This window comes from Styela clava, chromosome 12, assembly GCF_964204865.1.
Source record: "Styela clava chromosome 12, kaStyClav1.hap1.2, whole genome shotgun sequence".
Lineage (NCBI taxonomy): Eukaryota > Metazoa > Chordata > Ascidiacea > Stolidobranchia > Styelidae > Styela > Styela clava.
The window spans coordinates 10,095,839-10,121,565 of NC_135261.1; the positions used below are offsets into that span (position 1 = coordinate 10,095,839).

Here is a 25,727-nt window from a genome sequence, read left to right on the forward strand (position 1 = left end):
ATTTCTGGCTAAGTCACAGTGCGCCATTATGACGTCACTTAACTGCGTCATACAAATTAACCCAAATCCGGCTACGATCAAAAAATTGAACCATGGCAAATTATTGACTCTCATAGGCATAGCAATATCACTAGGAAGTTTTTTACGTTTTTCTCAAAACTGCTAAAAATGACTTACGCAATTCGGTCATTAGCGTGATGATATTTATCCCGGGGGAGAGTATAACCTATAATACGCTTAATCATATGGCGAATCATGGTCCTCGTCTAGTTTCCAGTCCAATCCATGACCATAGGGATTAGTTAGACTGTTATTTGTTTCAAATGCTTGGACTTGATGGTAAAAGAAGCAGTAACCAAACAGTGGTTACATGAATCACCCTACGGCGCCGAAGTATTCATCAGCAATCACCTCTCACGTAATTATCCGGTATGGGCTTCGAAACTGCGAACCCATGCAAGATAATCAGAGGTGCGGTAACGAACGTATTCCTAACGATCAGCAAGATGCGCCACACCACCGAGCATTGAAAAAATATCGCTAAATCTGACATGTTATCGCTGAGAATTATTTTCAATTGCATTATTATGGTAATATGATTTTACTTACCTTGAATATCCCAAAGGATTGCTATCGCATTTAAATTCACCAGGTTCACATGTTGATTGATAACATCCGTGTCTTTCGTCTTCATCTGATCCATCATTGCAATTGTCATAACCGTTGCAAACCTGATTCAAATGAAAATGATTTTCACTGTACTTACTCGTACTCGGTAGATATTGCCCGTAAAATGTATATATAATAATTGAGTAAGCATACTCTATAATTAACATTCTATATAAAATGTAGACAGTGACAATGGCATTTTCTTTGCTACGAATAATAAATATAAACAATGCATTCATTCAAAGTAAAATTATTCACAATAAAAATCATCTAACAACTATCTGCAATCATCTGATAACAAATATAAACAATGCATTTAGAGTATAATTATCTACAATAAAAATTATCTACGATTATGACCTAATAAAAATAACATAATAATCAGAACAAAGCATTCAATATTAACCAACCCAATTAATATTAATGCATCTTCCATTGTCACATCGGAACGTGTCTGTTGGACAGGTAAATTCGCCAGTCTCACAAGTATCCGGTTCATCAGAATTATCACTACAATCTTGATCTCCATCACAAAGCCAATAAGAAGGAATGCATCGCAGTTTGTTATCGCATAAAAAGTTACCGGTAGGGCATGTTTTGGCAGCTGAAATGACAAATTGAACAAATTTTTAGAATAACGCATTTCCCTAGCTCGAGGATGTGGCGCATCGTGCTAAGCGCAAGGAATATGCTTGCCACCACACCTCTGATCACTCTCCGTGAGTTCGAATCCCATGGGGATTAATATGTACGAGAGGATTGCTGGAATCCTGGCCACTGTAGGGTGATTCACGTGACCGCTGGTCAAGTCCATACATCTGAAACAAATAACTGGCTAACTAATTCCCTACCGACATGGACTGGTAACCGGAAGAGAGGCCATGGTTCGCCATATGATTAAGTCATATTATCGGCTTACCTCTAACCGCGATAAATAGGTTAATTTTATCCAATATTGACCAAAATTTCGATTTGACTACAATGTTTCGTTATGTCTGATATCTTGACAGTGAATCTCTCCGCTATGCTAATGAATTTAACTCATTACATACCACTACATTAAATACTAAAAAGCATTTGTTGATTCCAATCAACAAATTGAGTTTAAAAAATATGAAACATACCACAATGAGTGGGTGATTCATCGCTGTTATCACCACAATCATCATCACCGTCGCAAACATAATAATACCACAGACAGACGTTAGAGTTTTCACATTTTACCTGAAACAGGATTCTTTAATTAGCACGAAAAGTAGTTTTAGATGCTTTATCAAAAAACAAAAATGAATCAGAACTATCAATTAATTTTTTGCTGGGTCGCAGGATGTTATCCAAAGTGAAAAGTGTGCACATTTTCGATGCATCATGCAATAAATATAGAAAATGCCTAATTAAAATAGCACAACTTCATTAATATTTGTAACCAATCTGTGTAACTTTATATGCTCTGTCCTCTGTACATTATTAATATCATTGTCGAATAAATAAAATGAATATAACACGAATCGATACTTTTCTCATAATTCACCAATTAACCAAAAATTGTTATATTACAATGAAATGTGAGAGTAATAAAGTTTGAGAACTAACATAATTAGGCCTGCATGGTTGAGGATTGGGGCAATCAAGTTCATCAGATGCTTCCCCATCTCTGCAGTTGTCGTATGTGTTGCATACTTGTGATTGAGGTAAACATCTTCCATATTTGCAAGTAAATTCACCTGGCCTACAAGTTGGATGTGCTAGAAATATTAACATTTGAACAAATGGTTATCTTTCCAAGTATGTTTTGTACTTCTGAATATAACTACAGAATTGAAAGTTTTTGGTATGTGGGTGTCATGAAACATGTGACATTCTCGCTCTTGTCCTGCGTTATTATATATATATGAATTCCTATAAACCTTTTGATTTCGGAATACAGTTCAATTCAGTTAAAGTAAAGTGCAACTACAGATCTGCACGACAAGGTGTTGTCGTTATATTAAGAGAGAGGTTGGGGGGGGGGGGGTGCAATCTGTTGCACGAGGACATAATGAATCAACAAAACGACACTTTTACAAAACATTATACTATAAAGATGTTTAATTTTATATTTATCTTGACATACAGCATTTTAAAAAACAAAATTTGTTTTAGAGAAAAAGTACGTTACAGGCCCAATCTGAGTTGCAATTTTCTTTAAATAAAAGAAGTGACCGATTTGTGTTACAAAATTAAATAGATATTATTCAGTGTCATATATTTTAGTTTGTTACATTATGGATTTATGGTATATGATATATAAAAGTGCATTGTAAAGTGAAAACTCCCTTTCATTATGACTAGAGCATATCATATACTACTCCAAATACAAGAACCTACTTACCACACCCTTCTTCATCTGCCCCATCTCCACAATCATCATCATAATCACAAACATTATACAATCTGATACATCTTTTATTTGGACAAGTAAAATAATTTGCTGGGCAAACATGATCAGCTGAAACATTCAAAAAATGTTAAAGAGTATCGTCAACGTAAGAATTGTGTTATGAATGAATAGCATATTCTGAAGTGTATATCTCAGATATCGGGTCGTATTGGATAAGATATTTCGTGCTGAATCTAAATTAGTGTTTATAAAAAAAACGGTTCCATTACATTTGAACCCCTGTACATTTGAACCCATGACAATTGCACCTGTATACTATTGCACCTATAGAAGTTGTTTTTGTTTTACGGATATTTGAACCCATACCAACCCTACCCATGGTTTTAGCACCCGCATATAGATTGAACCCGCGGATATACACATGGGTTCAAATGTACGGTCACCGTAAAAAACATGCAATAGAGTCACAATTTTGGCGTGTGGGACCTCGAAAATTTAGTTGGAAACAACAGCACCGGTGTCCCCGATTAAAGTAACTAGAGACTTTTTCTCGTTTTGTTGCAAATTATCTCACCAGGAAGTAGAAATGTTTTAATCAAAATCCTTAACTCGCACCCTTACTACAACAAATCATAGTGCAAACATCCATTTCCCAACTACCTATGCTTTTATATTTGCATTTTATTTTCAATGTTGAATAAAAGATTTTTTTTACTCACCGCAAGTCCTGTCAGATTCATCGGCACCGTCTGGACAGTTATTATAAGTATTACAAACATATTCATAACTTGTGCACCATCCATTAGAACAAGTATATTCGTCTTCATCACATCTTTCAACGCCTTCCTAAACCCCAACATATAGCATTGAATTATTTTTCAATGAACATCATCAAATACACAGTAGAACAGGAAAAATGATATGTCATAACAAACGTTTTATAGTTAAAACAATTGGAGAAATAAATGTAATTATGACGTGGGCTCATAGGAAAAAAAATTGACTTTCGGTCGGTGGGGTGAGAATAATGATGGATACTATAGAGTTAAAAATGTAAATATACCCTCACACAAAAAAGAATTGTATTCAACCGGGTGTTGTAAGGTCAACGATTAGTATGGGATATTCAAAAATTTAATAACATTTAAATTCTAGTTAAAGCGAGTCTTTAAGACAAATGAAATAAACAAAAATAAAATACCATATCGTGATAGAGTATTTCAAATAATAATCAAAACTTACTGAAATTTATCAAAATATTCCACTATTTTATTGAAACTTTTTCAATGTACAAGAATAAGGAGAATAACAATTGGAAGTATAGTTTATTGATTATGAAGTTATAATTTTCCATTTGTTTTGAACTTCCCTTTAATATAGATAATTTACTCTTATTTTCTATTTTTCTTACCCGATCCAAAATGCAATCCTTTCCACGATTTGTCAAATAATATCCTGTCGGACATGAACATTCCGGTTCACCATCAGGTCCTGCTACACATATATGGCTGCATCCTCCATTGAATCTATTTCAAATTCAAAGTAAAAAATAGGTAATTATACAATAAAGTTTACGTTTATGTCGACTTGCTTTTATATATTTTGACAATTTTTAAAATTTTTAACTTGGGCTGGATTTGGTGGATTCCAGAATGCAATACCTGTCGCATGGATTAATTCCAGTGCATTCAACTTGGCGTCCAGCATTATACGCAACTATTCCGAGTGGTTGTTGATTTCCTGAAGCCATTTCACTCACTTGTCCACCAGTGTTTTTGTTAGCTCTAAAATATATGATGATATGAGTTTGAGTTGTCATATATTGTTGTTCAATAAAAAGAGTATGCATTCTAAAAAACAACAATGAATTTTGTAATTATATGCCCATGACAAAAAATTAAGTGAAGACCGAAGTTTCGAAATTCGAATGGTTATAATATTTGTTAATTTTTGTAAAGTGTTAGAAGTAATAAGCACAATATACAAAGTGAAATCAGTTTAAAATTTTAAATTTATGAATCCTTCCAAAGTTTTTTTTTTGGATATAGAGTAGTTAGACATAAACCCAACAGCGAGAAAAAAATCGAAGGGTTGTTTTGGGTGACGGGAAGGGATTTATGATTTTTGGTAAAACTGGTAAAACTTTATGAGAATAAATATGTATATTAATACAAATAATTAGAACTGTAAAAATAGTTTTTACTTAAATCCACTTTAAATATTTGAAAATGACAATTACCATTCACCACAAATATGCTTTCTTTAAACGCAGTGGTTAGAAAATTACCAAGTTACATAATATTTCTTGAGTCCACTATAAAACACATTTAATTCATTAGTTCTGCCATGAAATCATTTTTGGAGACTCTCCGAATGACTAAATGAACATATTCGTGTATGTGTTTCAATATAGCAGCTGCATATTAATAAATTCCCACCTGAAAACCTTATATGTTTGCCAGTCAGTCCAATATACGTATTGATTCAGTACAGTGACATCAAACGGATGATTAAAACTTGAAAGAATAGTTTCTCTGAGAGATCCATCTAAGTTGCATCTTTCTATCTTTTCGTTGTTTCTGAATAAAATAATGTGTTGATAATTATATTAAACACAAAATGATTCAAAGATTAATTGTCCATAAACTTATTTATAGAAAACCTATAAAAAGATAAAAGCAAAATCTCAAGTTTCTATATCGCATAACTTTAAATCAATTGTTACTCAAAAACCAATTTTACTTAATCAAGTTTTGTTCCCCTGACAATAGCATGAAATAATTATATTACAAAACATTAGATTAATAAACAATTGACAATAGCATATAATATAGAATTTAATTTTAGAGCGTAAAACGTAATATATTAAAAAAGGTTAAAATAAAAATTATTTTTATCAACAATTCTATTACTAGTTTTATGAGCAGATGTGTAAAAAAAATTGTTCAGCAAATTTTTTTTTTTTCATATTTCGAATCTTATATATAACATAAATTTATTTAAAAATAATAGGTTTCAAATATTGTTGGCTGCTTATAAAGATCCCTGTTTAGATTAAAAAGAGTAATACTCACGGATTCGCGTCAGTCCAGTACAATTTATCTTCATCAAGATCAAGTGAGAGTCCGTTCGGCCACCTTAAATTAGTGTTTACCAAAGTAGTCCTTACGTTTCCTGCTAACGTAGCCCGTTCAATCTTTGGACTGTTACCCCAGTCAGTCCAATACATATATTCTGAAACAATGAAAAATGAAATAGTATACATTAGTACTGTTACATTAAATCTACAAAAATTATATTAAGCTTCTTTGGTTTAAGTAAATAGTGTGGACTTCAGTCTGCGTCTGTTGTTAAAGATATTTTACGTAATTTAAATTGTCTGTACGATTTAAGCTGCACCTTGTACACTTGTCGTAATTAGTTTGCATGGTGCGATAGGGACATTTTGGTTCACGTGGAGTATTTGGTGGGCTGGTATGGTGCTGTATTTATCTTAGCCTAACAAGTATTTTTGATAGGTGCATTTTATGACGGTTGGTCTACATCGTTTTATTTTACAAAAGTTTTGTAGTTACCACTCATTTTGTGCAAATACTGAGCCAAATTATTGTCAAAATTATTGTTCAACATTTGAAATTTACAAAGATTAATTAGAAATAAAATTGACGTCATACTTCTGCATGGATCGAGAGCTATTCCTCTCGGTCTTTCCACTCCTCGAATCAAGATGGAAGTATTCGAACCATCGAGATGAGTAAGACCAATATACTGGTTCAGATAATCAGTGAAATAAATTCGTTTGTGAACCCAATCGTAATCGAGACCTGGGAGGAAATAAAACAATAGAATGTAGAAAATTTTATGAATGAATATTGTGGAAAATGCTAAACGTGATGAAAAAATTGGCCCACCAGAAATATTTAAAATTGTTAGCTGTAAGTTGTTTAGAATGTAAGTTTTGAAAATTTTATTTCAGAACTGAATTCGAATCGGAATGTTTCGATTGGACTATTTACCAATCTAATTATATTTAGTATAATATCATAATGTCATTCATTCTCTTTAAATTTGAAAATTTACGCAGGCTAAATCGCAATATAATACTATCATTGAACTATAAAGATGAAGTCAAATCAAGCCATTTTGAAATTTATTTGAATCGATATCCACGAGTCATTTTGTCCGCGTTTTATACTCATTTTTTGTAAAATAAATATTGAATCCAGAGTATCTTATCGCGAAAATAGAAAGGAAGGAATAATCAATATCAGGTTGAATGTCTGAATCACTATTTTAATACATATAAGATCAGTTTTAAAGATATTATCTCACCTTCTACTGCTCTTATTTCAGTTGTTAGAATGTCTTTCATTGACGGAAATTGACTGTTCCATTCGAAGTAGCTAATTTTTCCGCCCTGTTGAAAAGAACGAATTGAGGATATTTTTAAAAATTCATTGTCGTTGATTTCAGTAATATGTAACAATAATTATCTATTGGATTATTGCGTTTACTAATTTAAAGTATTTATTGAATTTCTGGATATAATTTGTGTACTAAATCTCAGTAATAAAATATTTGAAAAAAAATCAGAAAAAGTTGGGACTCTGGGAGATACCGGGTAGACCAATATAATGTTACCATTTTTTACATTGAGATTGTAAAAAATAGTAACATTTTTTGGGGTTACCCACCACTATATTAATGGTTCAGATTAGTTATACAGTCATTGCAGTTATATTCACACCCTCGTTATATCACAACATATTTATTGTGGGAGATTTGTACTCCTAAAAATTATCATGTTTTGGGTGTCCATGAATCCCGTCTTCGAGTAGTTGTTCATCTTTATCCCATGCTGAGATAGTGCGTGAGGTAGTATACAAGACACTAATTTAATCATATCTAAATTTTTACCGATTACTTCTCGATTTGAATATTTTAAAACTATACTCACTGAACCAACATAAACTCGTTTGTCATTTGTATCGTAAGTCAACGACACCGGAGCACTTTTCTGTGCCACAGGATGGAAAGGTGCAGTGTGGTCCTCTGGATCTTCGCCGAATGAATAAATGTTGTCTCTCGCTCCGTAAATAATAAATTGAGAACTTTCTGTAAACAGATATAGCGTTTGTGTCTGGTTTGTCTAGTATCGATGCAGCAAAGATACTGTAGTACTGCTTGTGGTTGTTTGGAATTCATGTCATCAATAAATTCAATCAGAGCGGACCGTTAGTCAATAACGCTCGCACTTTTATGATTATCAACATGATTAGTCAATACATTCAAATAATTACCTTGGCAAGATGTACCATCAGTCGATAACTCTCCTGTATGGCAAGCACATTTCTTGTTATTATCTGGTGTTCCAAAGCACAGTTGCTCACATCCTCCTTTGTTTACTATACATGGGTTTGACTAAATGAAAAAATATTTGGAACGTTTCAGTATTATTTACATTTAACGATGCCAGATTATATGTCAGACTCTATTGAATTATAAGTTAGTATAAATTTCAAAGATTGAAATCGTTTGGTTTAAAAATGTTTGTTTAATTTTTCACCATATCTCCCCGCATATATTACGCACTGTCGGAACAAATCCGGAACAAGATGCGCATTATGCACGGATGTCGTGATATTTCGTTATCGCTGCGCGAGCATGTGCGCGCGTATTATATTCATGTCTGCAGCGAAGGCGTCTAGAGATTATCCTAGTCGAATAGTACATTGACTTGCCAGGACTCCAGCTTTGAATGTTTAATTTGCGATTCCAATACAGTAAATAATGTATAGAGGAAATATAAAAAATATGGAAGTAAATAGGCTCACAGTGTCATTCGGCTGAGCATCATCAGTATAAATAGCAATATCCTGCAGACTTTCAAGATGGTCTCTCACGACAACAGCATCGTCTTGATTTGCTGGATCCCTGCTTGCCATGAAAATCTGAAAATTTTAAGAGGCTTTATTTTTTTTACCTTCAAATAAGAAATCACGCATTTTCTGAAGGTAAAATTGTCTTTTTTTATGTTATTTTACCTTTTTATAGCTTCTATCAACCCAATACATTTTATCTTTATAAAGACCAATTCCAAACGGGCTTGGTATGTTCCTTCCTGATCTTATAATGACAACGTTTGTACCATCCCATTCCATCTATAATATAAAGTATAAAGTATATGAAAGTATGAATACAACCAAAAATTATCAAATAGTGAAACAAATTTGCTGAAGGTTGATTGCGTCCCCATTAATTTCTTTTGTCATGATCAATTTGCAAAGAATTATATACTTTATCTGATAGAAATTCTCTCGTATTGATTCTATTTTTTTTTGACAAAGGGAGAATGACGTCATGAGTAAGGAACTCGTGTCATTGCCTACCAATTTTATGACACCCTGGTTAAGTGGGGGCAATGGGATTCGAACCCCAAATGTCTAAAGTGTTAACTGATAGTCCATCGACGCATACATTGAAAATATTGCAGTTTGCCCACCCGTTCAATAGTCGATGTGTGGTCGTCTACCCAGTAAACTTGATGGGTCTGATAATCGATTGTTATTCCTCGTGGAAACACAACTCCAGCACTAGTCATTGTTGTTCTGTTTGAAGCATCCAAAAATGCTCTTTCTATTTTCGGATTTTGACCACTGTCAGCCCAGTACAAATATCTAAAATCAAAAATTACAATTTTCAATTCACCAATAATCTATGATAAAAAATCATCGCAACAAGTAAAAAAATACTTTTTAATTGGATTAACTGCAATTGCTCTTGGTAAGTCATCCTGCGTTTTGAGAAGAACTAATCGTTCTCGAGAATATGATCCTTCTACCCAAATTGCCACTTCAACAAATGTTTCGGACGAAAATGCATTTGTGAAGTAGATATAATCTGAAACAAAAAAGAAAACATACGGAAACTTGGAAATATTTTCGTCATTATTCACTTACTGACATAAAAAATCACATTTTATTTTTTCATTTACTTTCCCTCTTTTTTCGAAAATTTTAAGAAAAACATCAAAAAAAATACAATTTTGTCATGTAACAATATTTATAGTCGAAATTCAAATATTGATTTAATTTATTAAATTGTTGAAACATATTACAGATCAGCACGCTACTTACTTGTTAACCAATCTAAAGCAAAACCAGTGATTCCGATGTTTCCAACTCCGCCCATAACAGCTGTATGGAACCTACTTCCATCAATTTTGCTTGCATATATACCGGTGTTTAAATATCCTGTTCCGCCGTTGTTACTTCCACCAGGGTAGTTGGTCGCATACATAATACTTTGCTTTGCAATTGCTACGTTTACACTTGTTGCATCCATATCTAATTAATTATATATGTAAGACATGTGTTCACGATGCAAAAATTTAAACTTAAAATGTAAACGGAATAACTGGTATGTTTTATTTAGTTTCGTTTGTTTGACGGACGACAGCTAAGCTATAAACATATTGTAAAAATTTTAATGTTATTTGAGAAAAAAAATGGGAAATCTTCTTCAAAAATTATATTATTCACAATAATTGAATTACCCTTTAAAACAATAGGTATTTATATAACGGTCACCAAATTTCCAAGATGAAAATTTGTAGAATTATTATTTTAGGAATAGATATAGTGAGTAGGGAAAGCCATTAGAAATTAGGTAAACATTCAAAACACATATCGAACCTCACAGTTGATAAAAAAATCTCACATGACTAAAATACTCTCAAAACTTTCAACTTACATGGAGTGGAAATAGGAGGAAGAGCATCAGCATGAGAACCACCCAGGTCAAATCCTCTCACAACTGATTCTTGTGAAACAACAGCAAATTCTGAGTACGCAGAACAAGTTTTTTCATCTTCATTGAGCTAAAAATATATGTATAGGCTTGAAATTTATTATGAAATTGTTAAACTCAATCAAAGATTTATAAAGAGGAAACAGTTATGTATTAAAAGGTCTACTCCCTATAATATTATTTTTCGGGCAAATAGAACTCGACATTTTTTGATTTGTTTAGTTTCTGGACTAGTCACATAAGTACAATAAAAAGACGCAGACACTTACCAATAAGAAATTCATTGCAAATGGTACCAAGTAAAATTTGACGGACCAGCCCTAAGTGTCCGGACTTAAAATTTTTGAACTGTGATCCGAAACAACTTTTAACTATTTTAAGTTTCGTAAATCGACATGAGAAATAATTCAGAAATTTATGTAAACGAAATAAAACTCGGCATGAAACTCATCTATGCATCGCAAAAATAGAAACATCCAAGACTAGGGCTGGGCATTTTCGAATACCTTGTGATTTCAGAATCGAATCGAATAATTTTTTTCGAATCGAATCGAATCTCGAATACTTGAAAATATATAACTGTAAGCGACTTTATTATAGTAATTGGTCCTCTCAACAAATGAATTACTGAAGACATAGAATAAATCACCCAGATAGATTACTGAGCGTTCACACAGAATAACAAACACGTTTTATCAATAACTCACTACAGAAAATAGTTATATGTTAGAATTTCGTTGAAAAAATATGACTCCAATGAGAAAAAAATTGGGGAATTCACCTCGACCATTAGCGGAAAGATAAAAACAAGATGGCGGCGATTCGAAATTTAGCTCTGAACCGATTCGAATAATTTACTATTCGATTCGATTCGAATATTCGATTCGAAATGCCCAGCCCTATCCAAGACACGCGGTCAAATTAATGCAAAGAAAATATGAATAACGATTCTAGTAGAAGGCTTGACTTATACACGAACACAAAAGGAAATGATTTACCTTCATTCCCGTATTGCAAGCGCATCGACGAAGATTATGAGCAGGAAGACAGATTTGTTCACATCCACCATTGTTAGCGCTGCAAGCAATTGTGCCACTAGGCAATCTCCCGTACATTTTTACAGCAGTAATTTGCGATATATGATCTTGTAATATTTCATAATTGGAAGCTGAAAATGAAAAGAAACCTTGGTGAATACAAAAAATGTAGAAATGAATCTGAAAACGTAGGTTTATCACAAAAAAAGGTAATATATTGTGAATACTATAAAAGGTAAATATATTATCCTAAAGCTGGGCTGTAATATAAAGCAAAACATTAAATTCTAAGTTTGGCGAGACTTCCAAATGAATTCGCTCCTGTAAAGTTAATTTTTGTTACTTCTAAAAGGCAGCTATCAAGAAGTAAAATGAACATTTTTTTTGTTTTCGACGATAAAAACATTAATTTTGAACAAAAATATTTAACATGTAATAGTGAAATAAAAAACCTGAGGAAATTGAGCCTCAATATTAGTAGTAATAGGCCGAGAACAATATGAAGAAAACAATGTCTTACGATCAGTTAGCTTAGCACGTTCGACCACTTCAAGAGTAAGATCGCTGTAATAAATATAGTCGCCAAATATTGAAACTCCCATCGGTTGAATCAAGCTTTCAATAAGATCTGATCTGTCAGTCCCGTCTATCAATGCTCTGCCGATCTGATTAAAGGAGAGCATGAAGATCAGCAATACTCAATATGATGTATATATAGGGTAATGTACGCAAGTGACATCTCATTTTTGATGTAGGTCTAGACTTGAAATTTCCACAATTGGCTGTTGACATTCGACAATTAGACAATGAATATATTCATACTTAATAGAAGTAAAAGAACAGACTCACACCAAAACGCGAAATAGTGAAAAAACTGAAAATACAATCCCCAAGTGCGCTGAATATAGTGTGACCATGTTTCCGTGCATATTCAGTCAAATTCAGATATAACGGTACAAAATAATAATGAATGTCTTGGAAATAACGAAACAACTTTTGAACACAAAAGATACTTGTTATTCTCAAAACCAAGTTGTTACTTACATCTCACTCACTCATTTAGAGAAATTACATACCTATAACATGAAGATTAGTTATGACTTACTACGCCGTAACGTTGCTCTGCCCAATAAATATATTGTGTGTGGCTATCAACCGATATGTGCTGGACAAGATCAAGTCTTGTAGTGATAATATTTGCTATATCGCTTCCATCCATGGCACATCTTGAAATTTTTGGTGGTACTCCAGTTCCTCCTTGATCAGTCCAAAACAGTATTCTGAGAAAATGAATAAGAAATGCTTAAATAAATATGTAAGTTTATAGCTATTAAAATAGTATTGAATTAAATATGTTTTTTTTCAAAAGTTATGTTAACATTCATCTTCAAATTGTCATTGTGGTATGTTATTTGCAAATTGTCTGTAGTTCTTGATTTTCCAGCATGTACCGCAACTATTTTTCGTTCCAAAAGGTATATAATGAAATAATTCAAATTATTCATAGAGCGTGCCAAGTTAATGTAGGCTACTGTTGCTTACGTAGTGACATACATACATTTTCTGAAATAAGGGAACCTGTTGTTCGTAGTTGGATACATTAGAGAACCTGTTCAAAAAATTTCGAATCCCAGCTGCAAACGATTGTAAATATGAGCAACGTAATACATTTACCCATTTCTAGGATCCACTGCGATGCCTTTAGGATTGGCTACTCCGGTTTCGTTGCCAATATGACTGACAATGGTAGTTCTATATACTTGTCCTTCGTCGCCTTTGTCCATGCGAATCACTTCAATTGACCTTTACATGAGAAACACAAAAGTTGAATCTAGATTTTCTACAATAATTGTAATAGGTCTATGTTTTTATCATAATAAACATTTATTCCAAGTTGTACTTCTTATGTTTTATATAAATGCGGTTCTTACTATGAAAGTGGATAAGTTCATAGGAAATAGTAATTTCGATTACCCGAAATATTGCAAAAAAATTTACCTTATCAGTAACCCTTGAATTTCTATATAAACTAGTTTATTTATTGTGTCTTCTCATAATTAACATTTTTAAAATATCCCATTTGCATTTCTGCAAAACGTAATGATGCTCTTTAATATGTTGAGGATAAACAGAAATATGTTTATAGCGCATACTTTCCAATAGGATTGGTGTAATACAAATTTCTCGTCATCCAGTCAATGGCAAGTGCACTTGGATTTCCTAAAACAGAACCACGGTCGAATATTTCTCTTCCGCTTCCATCGAGTTTAATTCGGTGAATTTGGTTCTGAAATGGATGAGTAAGAGAAAGATTCGATAAATTGGATATTCGGAATCGAAGAACACTTCTGTATATTGCTGAAGTAGTTTCTACTATATGTTTATTACTTCAACATTTTTCAAAACTTTCTCTGGATTCAAAGTCCATTGTGATCGACCCAGAAAGTTAGTTATCAATAAATGTCGGGTGTTTATAATGAACCTGCTTTTCTGTTTAGCAAAATGTACATTTTTTTTAATATGTGGAATAGATAAAGATGACAACGTTGAAAATTTTCCTATATTCATATATTTATGTAAAAATTTCAACGGAACAGATGGCGCACTTTACAGGAAGACTTGATAGATTAATAATTGGTGTCACTACTAGCCACTAATTAGGAAATACTATAATTTTATCAAATCCTTTTTGTTTTTAAAATTCAGTAAATACCTCTATTGAAGTAAAGAACTGAAGTTTTCTGTTTCAACACAAAATGCCATTATTTGATACCATACCCACACAAAAATATTTCTATACAAAAAGTAAACTCACAGAACTTTCAACCCAATAGACGTATTCAGTCTTCGTATCAAAATCCACATCCATTCCATTTTGTATATTAATCACAGGTATCATGAAGTTAGTGTTATGATCTTCTGGGTCTGATGAAATTCCACTGATTCTGCCAGGAGTTGCGATGATAACAAATTCTTCCTATAATGAACAATAACTTCATTTTGTGGAAGATATACTAATAAATGCCTCATATACTATGATCGAATTTAATTTGCGTTCAATACTGAGATCGGGATCTGCATCAAGTCAACTCATACGTCCTAGATATAGAAGGTGCACATTCAAGCGGACGGCAATTTTGCTCACTTTACTGAGACAAAATATCAAAACATTCTGTAGTTTCGCTATTTATGTGTGTGTATGTGTCAAGCTTACTTCATATTTTTCACATGTATGTAGATCTACTGTAGACAGCTTATATCCCACCGGACAAGCACATGAGTAATAATGGGGTCTCTTCTGACTGAGTAAACAAAGATGAGAACATTCGTTTCCCCAATCATCGCATGGATTATTCCCTGGAAATATAACACAACAACATTTCACGTTAAAAAATAAGTTATTATTTGATACTTTTGCCGCTAATACTTACAAGAAATAGGAATGATCAAAGAAACGTTATTGGTTTCAATCAAATAAAAGATGACGGGTGAAATACAAACCCAAAAATTGTAAAAAGCGTTGTTACAAGTTCAGAAAATTGTTTAGATTTTGCCCTGTAGGGTAGTTTCTCTTATAATTATATTGATATAAACTTGCGGCTGTGTCAAATCCTATTATTTAAATTGTTATGCAATTAGCAACAATTAAAATCGTATCAAATGCTGCTCATTGTTGAACTTATCATGATATATTGGTCTAACTTTTGACGCAGAGACCATTAAACTACTCGAGCATACATTAACTTACCTCTTGGTTGTCGTACGGGATGGAATGAATGAATATCGGTGGGTTGACTCACTCCTAATAAGAGATTTTCTTCTCCGCGTTCGGCATCGAATTTATTACATCTGGAGATTGTGCCGGCTTGTCGATCGGTCCAGTAAACATAATCTTCGAACACCGTTATGGCATGGGGATGAAGAAGCGTCTGAATGTACAAATAAAATTGTTTATACTTAAATGGCGTAGAACTAACATTGTTGTTGTCGTCTGTTATATATATGAGGTTTAAGTCCTACGCCAACGTGCTCCAAACCCAAGCTATTGTGTGGGCGTCCAGAGATGACTTTTTTTTCTCTTCATAATCAATAAAAACACTATTCTGTTTCCAACACTTTATCAAATATCTTCTATAAAGTTGAATGCTTTTATTGCGTCACACCCTTGACGATGCAGATCGTATAATCGGCGTTCCAGAAGTATGTGTACCAATATGGAGGTAACTAATTTTGTTCGCCTATTTTACATCAAGTTGTGTAAAGGGACGGAAGCCTATGGCAGGGGGTATATTCACTCGGCTAACACAGACAGTCCCCGAACTCGTAATAAAACTAAAATATGGATAATCGAAATAAATTTATGGCCTAACCCTAACCTGGTACACACAATCCGGGAGTACCGTATAATCAGTAAAATTCGTGTGTATCACGAATCGCGCTTTCAAAAGCGTTTATTGAAGATCTCTTGGTTCAGTTACTTTCGAGGCTTAGAAGTCTGTGGCGATGAACATGGTTAGTGCCCCCCAACGTGTACTAATTTAATATGTACTGTTACTTGGATGCAGGGTGATTGCTTGGCTAAAGCGTTATTTAGATCGAAGTTGTATAACATCTCATAAAAATTTGGAATTTCAGAATTAAATGTTTACTTGGTAAAAGTCATTTTCATTGTTGAAATGTTACGATCGGTTGTCTCGTTCAACTGCACAACTTTTCGCGGAATCATCGCAATGTTGCAAACTCAATATTGCGTTAACAGTAAAGTAAATCAATTGTCAACATTGATACAAAATTAAATGATGTTTAGATTAGTAAATTGCCTTAGTCATAAACTTAAATCAAATTTACTCACAAAAGAGCTTCCAATAATCTGACGTCTATTTTGTCCATAATAATCACATGCATCGATGAAATCAAGCTTAGCATCAGCGAAATAAAGTGTAAAAGTTGGGTAGTCAATAGTCAATCCGTTCGGCCAGTAAAGTCTGTCAGTAACAATTGCTTTCCTCAGTTTACCGTCCATGGTTGCAGATTCTATTCTTGGTTTTTGACCCCAATCAGTCCAAAACATCAAGTGTATACTGAAAATGAAATAAACATTCCCTACTGACAAAAAGTTGAAAAATAGCTGTTTCCAAACATGGCTCGCAGGTATAGTTGGTAGGAATTGAAGCAACAATTGATAAACGCCACAAGAAAGTAATTCATCACCAAATTGTTCAGTATTCTTATAAATATCACATTGCAAATAAAGACAAAACAAACTCACTAGTCTCTTGGGTCGAGAACAAGACCCCTTGGTTGATCCAAATCTTCAGAAATAAGGACAGTTCTATGAGATCCGTTAAGTTTTGCAACTTCTATTGAATTCAACCCAGAGTCGCACCAGTAAATGTGTCGACCCACCCAGTCTATCGCGATATTCTCGGCTAATTCTTGACCACTGCTAAAAAGCTGAAACAATAAGATATCATTATCGTCGATGTTAAAACTTTCCAAAACAGATGATTTTATTTTTGGTCCTTTTCGTTTTGATAAATTTCTTTTTAAACCAACTTGGCAGGTATATTGAGTTGTAAATTGAATACCAACAGTGTTTTTTCTAGATTCAATTATACCTACATTCTTCTCGCTGATCGAATGAAATGTGATTCAATATGTTTTCTTGACTTTCTCTAATACTTACAATTTGTTTATTAGTTCCATTGAAGAAAACAGATTGCATCCAACCGATTCTGGAGTCAGAATAAAATATTTTCTGCGTATCCCAATCGTAATCAATTCCAAGAAAGTTGTTTGCGTCTGAAATAAATTGAACAAACGTGACGGTCAGGTACAGTGGAAGTATCAGTACTTCATATCCAAATAAACTGAATGATATTGAAGGCATTTTATATTTATATATAGGTAATTTGAAGCAATGGCAATGAATGTAAATAAAATTCATATTATCGATAAAGGACTAGGTTTAGTTTGCGACAAAAATTGAAGGGTTTTAAATACGTTTTCAAATCTCCAAGCAATCTTTTTCAATCAAGCAATCTTCAATTAATTATTTTTCATACGCTAGAGAAGTTTTAGTGATCAAAGACTTTCAAATGCCAACCGATTTGTAACATGCCGAATCAAAAAATATTTTGATTTTACATACCATGTAGTAAAATTAATTTGCTGCGAAAGAATTTGAAACATAATAATCATATAGGAACATGTGACGTTACGGGTGTAGAACTTACATGTAATTATATTGAAGTATCTCGTATCTATATTATATTTGTAAAGTCGGGTTCCAGAAGCAAATATGATGACCCTGTCGTCACCTAAATCGAATAAATGTTGACAAATAAAAATGAAATTGCATGAATACGAGAAGTGTCAAAATTAGACTTTTGTCATTCTCTCGTTATAATTAAAGTTATTTCCCAAAAATGCAATTTCCGTAAAAAAAGTTAGCATTTTTATATATTGATACATCTGAAATGTAGGTGTATTTAAAATACTTTTAAAATCCATTGCATTAGTTGTAAAATACTACGTGAGTATATTTTAAAAAATAGAGAAGAAAATTTCGCAAAGTGAAGTCGCAAAATAAAACAGGTTTCCGCAATGTTTGGTGGTTCCTATTTACTCTAGACCTAATGCTTGTGACTTCGTTTTGGATAAACTTTTAGGATAAGGTGTATGGATGGATGGATGGTTGACTACTCACTCGCTACTTTGCATGTGTGTCCATCAGTGTCCAGAGCATATCCTGGAGCACATTTACATATAAATGATCCTATTGTGTTTTCGCAATCTTGACTGCAGCCGTAGTTAGCACATTCGTCAATATCTAAGAATATAAAATAGCAAATTACATTTCCAGTGTTGTTTATGGTGACATCAATATTTCAACAAAGAAACTTACCAACGCAAGTCTTGCTGTCATTTAACAGTTGGTATCCTGGGCCAGAGCAGATGCAGGCAGGACCAGTTGGAAAGTTGATGCATTCTTGGGTGCAACCGTATGATTGACAGAGATCAAATTCTATGAAATGATCAACACGAATTTCAAGTTTTTTAAAAAATAATGAACGAAAAAAACAAATATGTTAATAAAATTGAAAATAATAAAAAGTAATATATGCCTGTTTTATTAAACAAAAAATGTTGTTTTTTTGTGCTAGGGAAATTTTACTCAGAGATTTTCCATTCAGAAATTTTTTCTTTGAAAAAGTACACTCATCAAATTTCCACCATCACGAAACATTGCGCAAGAAAAAATTCAGCCCTGGCCATCGTTAAGATGGTCATGGATAGGATTTCACGAAACCGTATCAGTATAGAGTTGTGTGCATAGATAGATACGATACACGAGATATATGTGTAAATTTTTATTTACTCGAATTTAATTTCTTTCACGTGAGTAGAAAATAAAGTCGAGTTTGAAGAAATTGAAATGCAGGAGCGACATATAATTGAAATTGCCAGTGTATCTCATGGTTGGTTGTATATGTATGAATATTAATGTTTTTATTGATATATTGCCTAATAAGCCTTGTGCCATCTTATCTATCCGCCAATATCAGCAATGTTAATCCTCGTGTTACTTATGCCATCTTTAAAACTTACGACAAAATTCTCCTTCGTCGGTTGCTCCAGGACAGTTGTTTGATCCATCGCATAATTGGTTCACATTGATACATGTTGTTGTTCCAGGACACTCCCATTCGTGATCTTGACATGGCGGTGGGGGGAGTGTTGGGGGAGGTGTAGCTGAAACAATTTTTTTTTAGTTATAACTGATATCTATGAAAAGAGAATTATTTTTAAAAAATATATAACTACTCATAGTTCAGTGCTCGACCATTATAATCTGATTCCCGTTTCAAGGTAGTCTATAGATAGAAGCGAAAAACAATGGGTCTTTGAATTGTTATATGAAATTAATAAATTATAAATGGTTGGATAAAAATCTACTATTTCACGATACTTCGTTGAAGATTTTTTTTTTAATTATCAAGATGAAATCAATTTGGAGTCTTCTGCTCAATTGCAATTGCTAGTTAAATATATTTTTTTTTTTTTCAAAAATAAACTTGGATAGCAGTGTAATTTCTTATATACTTTGATATGCCTATAAAAACGATCTTGTCTTAATGTGATTTTATATATTATTTTGTAAAATGTGTTGAAACGATGCTTAAGAATGTGATTAGGTCTTGAATTAGTGAGACAATTGAAACCAAGTATGATAATTGCCTAAATGGAATTTTTTGTTTGTTATTGATGAACGTTTAAGCTTGATGTTGACTAGTCACAGTTAAATGATAACTTATTATTAAAGTCAGTTACGAACTATAGGATTATTATTAAAATAGATATATATATATATATATATATATATATGTCTTAAAACGAATTCTATCTGGTAAGTAATTCATCTGGAAAGAGTGAAGACAAACTCACGACATCCTTGCTCGTCGGTTGTATCAGCGCAGTCATCATATCCATCACAAATCCATCTCGAAGGAATACATCTTTTGAAATCACATTCAAATTCGCCTGGTGTACAAGTTCTTGGGGCTGAAATCAAGACAATAACATTAGGGAGGGGTGGGAATTGCCGTGAAAAAAACAGTGCGACAAAAAGTAGTAATTGTTACATGTAATGATTGTAAAATGGTCCCAAACTTTGATATGGAAAGTAAAATGAAAGAATCTTCAGTAAGGAAAAAAATCAATTCGTGAGTATATATTGAAAAGTTTCTTACGGCATGAAGGTGGTTCATCCGATTCGTCGTGGCAATCTGGTCGACCATCACAATACCAATTAATAGGTATACAATCGCCACTTGTTTGGCATTGGAATTCTTCAGTATGGAGGCATTGTCCAGGCAAAGCCGTTGCTGTAAAAACATAATAGTGATAGAATATTTATGAAGAAGCTGAAGGAAAAGTAGCATCCGATATTGGAGATTTAGCAAAAGATGAATTGGTGGAGTTTAATTTCTAAATTGTTCAACTTTATTGAAAATTTTTCCACGAAATGTAAAGTTTTATGATGCCTAGATAAATCTTAAAAGTTATTTGAATTCGAAATCAAACTGGTTTATTATACGTACGACAATCCTGTTCATCTGATCCATCATCACAATCTTCAAGTCCATCACATCGAAAATATTGTGAAAGGCATTGTTTACCATCCTTACACTGAAAATTGTTACTAGGACAATCAATCGGTGCTGAGAAAAACAATTCTTGAGTTAAATTGATGAATAACGCAGATGGATGCATGATAACCAAATTGTGATATTTTATATAATTTCGTTTATATTTTGTTCACCGATATCTTCTATCGTAGAATTGGGATTTTTGGTGAGATGGGTGAACCGAACTTTTGTAATAAGAACGCGATAACAGTTATAATATAAAATGCAAAAATAAAAATGTATTAAATATTTTATTTGTGATAAACGTGCCAAGTACTTTATTTTCTATTTTCACCTAAATTATGTTAAAATATATCCAAAATTTACAATTTTCCTTAACAACTGCTGATATAAAGCTTTTAAAATTTAGATTTTGTTCACTCACGACAATCCTCTTCGTCTGAACCATCGCTGCAATCCTGGTTTCCATTACATAAAAAGGTTATTGAAATACATCTATGTCCAGGACATGTGTATTGACTGGGACCGCATGTTGCATCGTGACCTTTGATATATAAAAATTATGCTGGTTCATTATAATATGCCGTGAATTTTACATTTTTAATAAATCTGAGCATATGAGAATAACGTTCTATTTTTCAATTTTGATCTTAACAAAATATCAAATTTTTTGTAGTAATTTATTACGCAGTAAGATTTTTCTAATAAACAGTCTTTATATTCCCAAAAAGTTTGAACAACATTTATTAATGAGTTTAGTTCAATATGAATTATTTGGACATCATTTGAGATAATATTGCACGAATTGAATAAAAAGAAATTGTCATCCGCAATTATCGACAATATTATTTGTTTACCGCAAAGTCTTTCAAATAAAAGCTTAAAAGTTTTGTCATAGCAAAGCTAATTTTACTTACAGTCAACTTCATCACTTCCATCTCCACAATCATTCTGCGTATCACAAATCCAATTAGTTGGAATGCAATTTCCATTGTCACATTGAAATTTGTCATCTGTGCAAGGCCTGTAAATTTGATGATTCGATCAAAAATTTATGCAAATGAAACACAACATCACCAAGAATATATTTGATCTATGCACAATTTAGCACAATTGCGTTGTTATTTATAACTGTGACGTCAAGTCAAACAATGTTCACACATATAGCCCAGTAGGTCTTGGAATTTCGAAAAAGAAGCAAACGTCAAATATATGCTACAACAAAAATGTTTTTGGCTGATTTTCAACGATATATTGCTTACCCTTGTGTTGGGCAATCCACTTCATCGCTCCCATCTTGACAATCATCATCTCCGTCACATTTGTAAGCCATGAAAACACATTTTTTGTTTGCACAAGTGAACGCATAAGGTCCGCAGGTAATCCCTTAAATTTTGTTAAAAATATAATGTAAGATTTGGATGTTATATCACGACTAATTTTAGGATTAAAAATATCTGTTACCTTCCCCACAGTCTTTTTCGTCTGTGCCATCCCCACAAGTATCCAAACCATCACAAATATATTGTTTTGATATACAACGACCATTATCACAGGGAAACTAAAAATGTAGTACATTAAAAAAAAGAGTTTTACTAGTTCAGTACAAATATCTCTCCGGGATGAGATTCATTGAAGACCGCAGAGATTGTCTAGTTTTGGGCTCAAAATTGGTTTTGTGAAAATCATTATCAGATTGCTATTTTTGTTGGGAAATAGTTTTGAATTTCCAATCCAACTTTTGACGATTTGATTGAAGAGATTGAAGTTACGGGCTTTTATAAGGACAAATACACAGTATGCTCACTTAAAGCAAGAAAATCGTCGCCTAATAAAAGCTGTATGCTGTAGTTTCAATTAATTGTATTTCTTTTATAAATCTAGATACCGTGCCAGTTAATACTTTATATTTGTGTCTTTTAAAAAAATAACAAACAAACATGATGTTTCTTCAATATCTTGATGCTAATGAAAAGAGCCATACAATACTCAACCCATTATGTATAAATCAAAATTATTGCTAGTAAAATAAACTTTTTTATTCCTTATAATATCCGTATGTAAGAATGAATATTAAAGTTCAAGTACCTGATAAGGTGATGGACATTGAGCCGGTGGCGGTTGATCTGGATCTTCCTCACAACTCTTCCCATCGCTCATAATTTTGAATCCGAGTGGACATCCACATGTTCTTGAACCTGGTAAATAAAACATCTTGAAATTCAACACTAGGATACGTGTGCGGCCAATTCAGGTACAGCATTTGCGAGAAAATCGCTTTTGTGCATCAGGAATGAGAACAAGGAAATTAACATATACGAATTGCGGCCGCATAAATCATACATGCACTATTGAAATAAAAGTCCTTACCTGAAGGTGCAGGAAAGCAAAACTTCTCACATCCTCCGTTTGGAAGATTATCTCTTGAACATTGATTATTGCTGTATTGGTCCTAAACAAAAGATGTCGTTTTTCAAATATAAAGAATGTTTTTCTAATTAGGTTTGCGGTTATTTGATAAAATAGTATTATAAAAACAAAATCATTGCATCATTGCCTCGAATTCAATACTATATACTATCGTCCCAATGAATTGGCGGGTTCCAAATACAAATGGTTTGTTAGAATTGTAAATTATGTGATAAAATTATGGAAATGAATAATGAAATTTGATTATTCACAAAGTGCAGACGCAAGACACAAAATAGCCTGTCGCATACTTGCAGTATCTTATCAATAAAAGAGGCCTTTCATTTAAATACTGTATAGACTAAAATGTGAATTATTTAGTAACCATATTCCAATTAGAAGATACCCACATTTGGTCAAATGTTTTGTTCGAAATATAGACGTCTATAAAAGTCGTCAACAATTTGGGAATATCATGTATATATACATACCTGTGTCTTTTTGTCATATGTTGAAAGCGCAAAAATAGAGTCCACGTTATCAAGGAGTTTATAAGCATCTCCTGCAGTTGTTTTATGTGATTGGTATAATGCACGTGTCCTTGAATCGGACCAGTATCTAAACATAAATACGATATTGATATCATCGACGAAACATTATACAAATGTGTGGAGATGTGCGATTCACAATACCAATTCGTGTGCCAGTATGGTCCACATGCAGCATTTCATTTTTTTCAGAGCGGAGCGGACGGTGTTTTATGTATTTGACTGAGCATCTGCTCTGGCATATAAGCCACTTCATGGATATTCAAATACATTTTTATTTACGTTAATAATTGACATGGGGTGTCACACCTCAAAAATGGGAGGATCAAGAGCGTGTTCAGTCCCCTATAGAAGGGTGTAGGCAACTTATTATAACTATCGCAAACATCATGTGATCGTCCTGTTTTATTCCGTTAAAATTTCAATCACTGATGAATTCCATTCGCGTCCACTAAAACTCTAAATTTTACCCAATGGTAGAAGGCAATAAGGAAGAACAAAACAAAATACACTTCAGATGTATCATGTTGTTTCCACAGAATATTACGAACTTGATTCAAACAAACTTACACATAAGAATATCCCATGACTGCAATGGACATGGGGGAGAACATTGGAGTGCTTGTCGGAACTTGGCGTCTACTATAACCGCTGAAAGATATGGACTCGATTCTTTCCAACTCGCTATCTATCCAGTAGAGACGGAAATATCTAGAAATTTAAAACAAATTTAAGGCAGTGAAAATTGGTATTCGACCGCCTGAAAAAAATGGTTACGCAGAAATATTTGCAAAATATAGGAAGTATTTTCAAATCAGCATTTTTTTAGTGCTTTCATTCCAGTATAAGTCACGGGTCTACATTAAGTCTTAATAATTAAGTTTAATAAAAATTTACCTATAGTCAGCACAAATGGCAACCACGTTACCAAGCAATGTATCAACCAGAGTTTCAGCGTTTGTGCCGTCCATCCAAGCTCGCATAATTTTTGCAGGGCGATTTACATCCGCCCAGAAAAGATAGCTACAGAAATAAAAGTAAAACGTGTTAGATAAAGATTGGAAGTAGGGAGATAACAATGATAACAAAGTGTCTAAAACAATCCAATTCGATTAAAAGTCGTTTTTGAAATTAGTTTTGGTGTACATATAGTTAACGGAACGAATTTATAAAGTTTCATATTTATTTCAACTAAAACTTTTTGAATTAATTAAGGCATTTGCTTAAAAAATTATTTGTAATTCGTTCTATAAAAGTTCACTGGTCTCGAATTTCTTGTTTATCCTCGTTTTTTAAGTTGCAACTTTTTTTCTTAATTCTGAATTTGTAGCTCCATTTGGGATAAAATGGCTGGTTCATATAGTAAATTAACCGGTGACCTGATTGATGGGTCTAAATATATAACAACATTGGAATGTTGTGAATAAACTAACCCATAGTTAGGAGATATCGCGATACTGGTTGGTCGAGAAAGTCCGGTTGTGACAATATTCTGTCGAGAAGTTTTGTCTCTCACGCTGAACACTCTAATGTAGTTATATGAGACATCGAGCATATAAAGATTCTTTGCAGTCCAATCATATGCAAGTGATCGCACTGTTCCAAGGTTGTTATTTACAAGTTCCTCGGGTGGTCCTGGAAATACCACACAATTGGAAAATTGTTAAATGTCGATGTGTTCATTAATACAATAAGTACGGCGACAATAATTGTACGAGACAAT

General features: G+C 33.0%; 1 protein-coding gene across 1 annotated transcript in view; it reads right to left on the minus strand.

Annotated features, from left to right (window-relative positions):
- Positions 1 to 25,727, minus strand: part of LOC120329256 (low-density lipoprotein receptor-related protein 2-like) — a 59,964-nt gene that overhangs the window by 24,099 nt on the left and 10,138 nt on the right. Inside the window, exons 18-65 of the mRNA XM_039395819.2 lie at positions 25,438 to 25,639; positions 24,902 to 25,027; positions 24,575 to 24,715; positions 23,948 to 24,074; positions 23,418 to 23,499; positions 23,136 to 23,245; positions 22,512 to 22,608; positions 22,310 to 22,433; positions 21,965 to 22,071; positions 21,472 to 21,591; positions 21,000 to 21,119; positions 20,649 to 20,783; positions 20,344 to 20,460; positions 19,507 to 19,650; positions 18,803 to 18,922; positions 18,605 to 18,727; positions 18,132 to 18,215; positions 17,582 to 17,697; positions 17,165 to 17,349; positions 16,748 to 16,976; positions 15,644 to 15,824; positions 15,110 to 15,252; positions 14,711 to 14,872; positions 14,049 to 14,182; positions 13,570 to 13,698; positions 13,001 to 13,175; positions 12,416 to 12,560; positions 11,857 to 12,026; positions 10,802 to 10,928; positions 10,186 to 10,395; positions 9,802 to 9,949; positions 9,552 to 9,726; positions 9,094 to 9,210; positions 8,884 to 9,000; positions 8,350 to 8,470; positions 8,007 to 8,164; positions 7,382 to 7,466; positions 6,724 to 6,873; positions 6,124 to 6,283; positions 5,488 to 5,628; positions 4,711 to 4,833; positions 4,461 to 4,575; positions 3,769 to 3,895; positions 3,041 to 3,157; positions 2,263 to 2,414; positions 1,794 to 1,893; positions 1,080 to 1,273; positions 610 to 731 (exon numbers count right to left, since the gene is read on the minus strand). Of these exons, the coding sequence (XP_039251753.2) occupies positions 610 to 731; positions 1,080 to 1,273; positions 1,794 to 1,893; positions 2,263 to 2,414; positions 3,041 to 3,157; positions 3,769 to 3,895; positions 4,461 to 4,575; positions 4,711 to 4,833; positions 5,488 to 5,628; positions 6,124 to 6,283; positions 6,724 to 6,873; positions 7,382 to 7,466; positions 8,007 to 8,164; positions 8,350 to 8,470; positions 8,884 to 9,000; positions 9,094 to 9,210; positions 9,552 to 9,726; positions 9,802 to 9,949; positions 10,186 to 10,395; positions 10,802 to 10,928; positions 11,857 to 12,026; positions 12,416 to 12,560; positions 13,001 to 13,175; positions 13,570 to 13,698; positions 14,049 to 14,182; positions 14,711 to 14,872; positions 15,110 to 15,252; positions 15,644 to 15,824; positions 16,748 to 16,976; positions 17,165 to 17,349; positions 17,582 to 17,697; positions 18,132 to 18,215; positions 18,605 to 18,727; positions 18,803 to 18,922; positions 19,507 to 19,650; positions 20,344 to 20,460; positions 20,649 to 20,783; positions 21,000 to 21,119; positions 21,472 to 21,591; positions 21,965 to 22,071; positions 22,310 to 22,433; positions 22,512 to 22,608; positions 23,136 to 23,245; positions 23,418 to 23,499; positions 23,948 to 24,074; positions 24,575 to 24,715; positions 24,902 to 25,027; positions 25,438 to 25,639 (6,607 nt within the window). The remainder of the gene's footprint in view (positions 1 to 609; positions 732 to 1,079; positions 1,274 to 1,793; positions 1,894 to 2,262; positions 2,415 to 3,040; positions 3,158 to 3,768; positions 3,896 to 4,460; positions 4,576 to 4,710; positions 4,834 to 5,487; positions 5,629 to 6,123; positions 6,284 to 6,723; positions 6,874 to 7,381; positions 7,467 to 8,006; positions 8,165 to 8,349; positions 8,471 to 8,883; positions 9,001 to 9,093; positions 9,211 to 9,551; positions 9,727 to 9,801; positions 9,950 to 10,185; positions 10,396 to 10,801; positions 10,929 to 11,856; positions 12,027 to 12,415; positions 12,561 to 13,000; positions 13,176 to 13,569; positions 13,699 to 14,048; positions 14,183 to 14,710; positions 14,873 to 15,109; positions 15,253 to 15,643; positions 15,825 to 16,747; positions 16,977 to 17,164; positions 17,350 to 17,581; positions 17,698 to 18,131; positions 18,216 to 18,604; positions 18,728 to 18,802; positions 18,923 to 19,506; positions 19,651 to 20,343; positions 20,461 to 20,648; positions 20,784 to 20,999; positions 21,120 to 21,471; positions 21,592 to 21,964; positions 22,072 to 22,309; positions 22,434 to 22,511; positions 22,609 to 23,135; positions 23,246 to 23,417; positions 23,500 to 23,947; positions 24,075 to 24,574; positions 24,716 to 24,901; positions 25,028 to 25,437; positions 25,640 to 25,727) is intronic.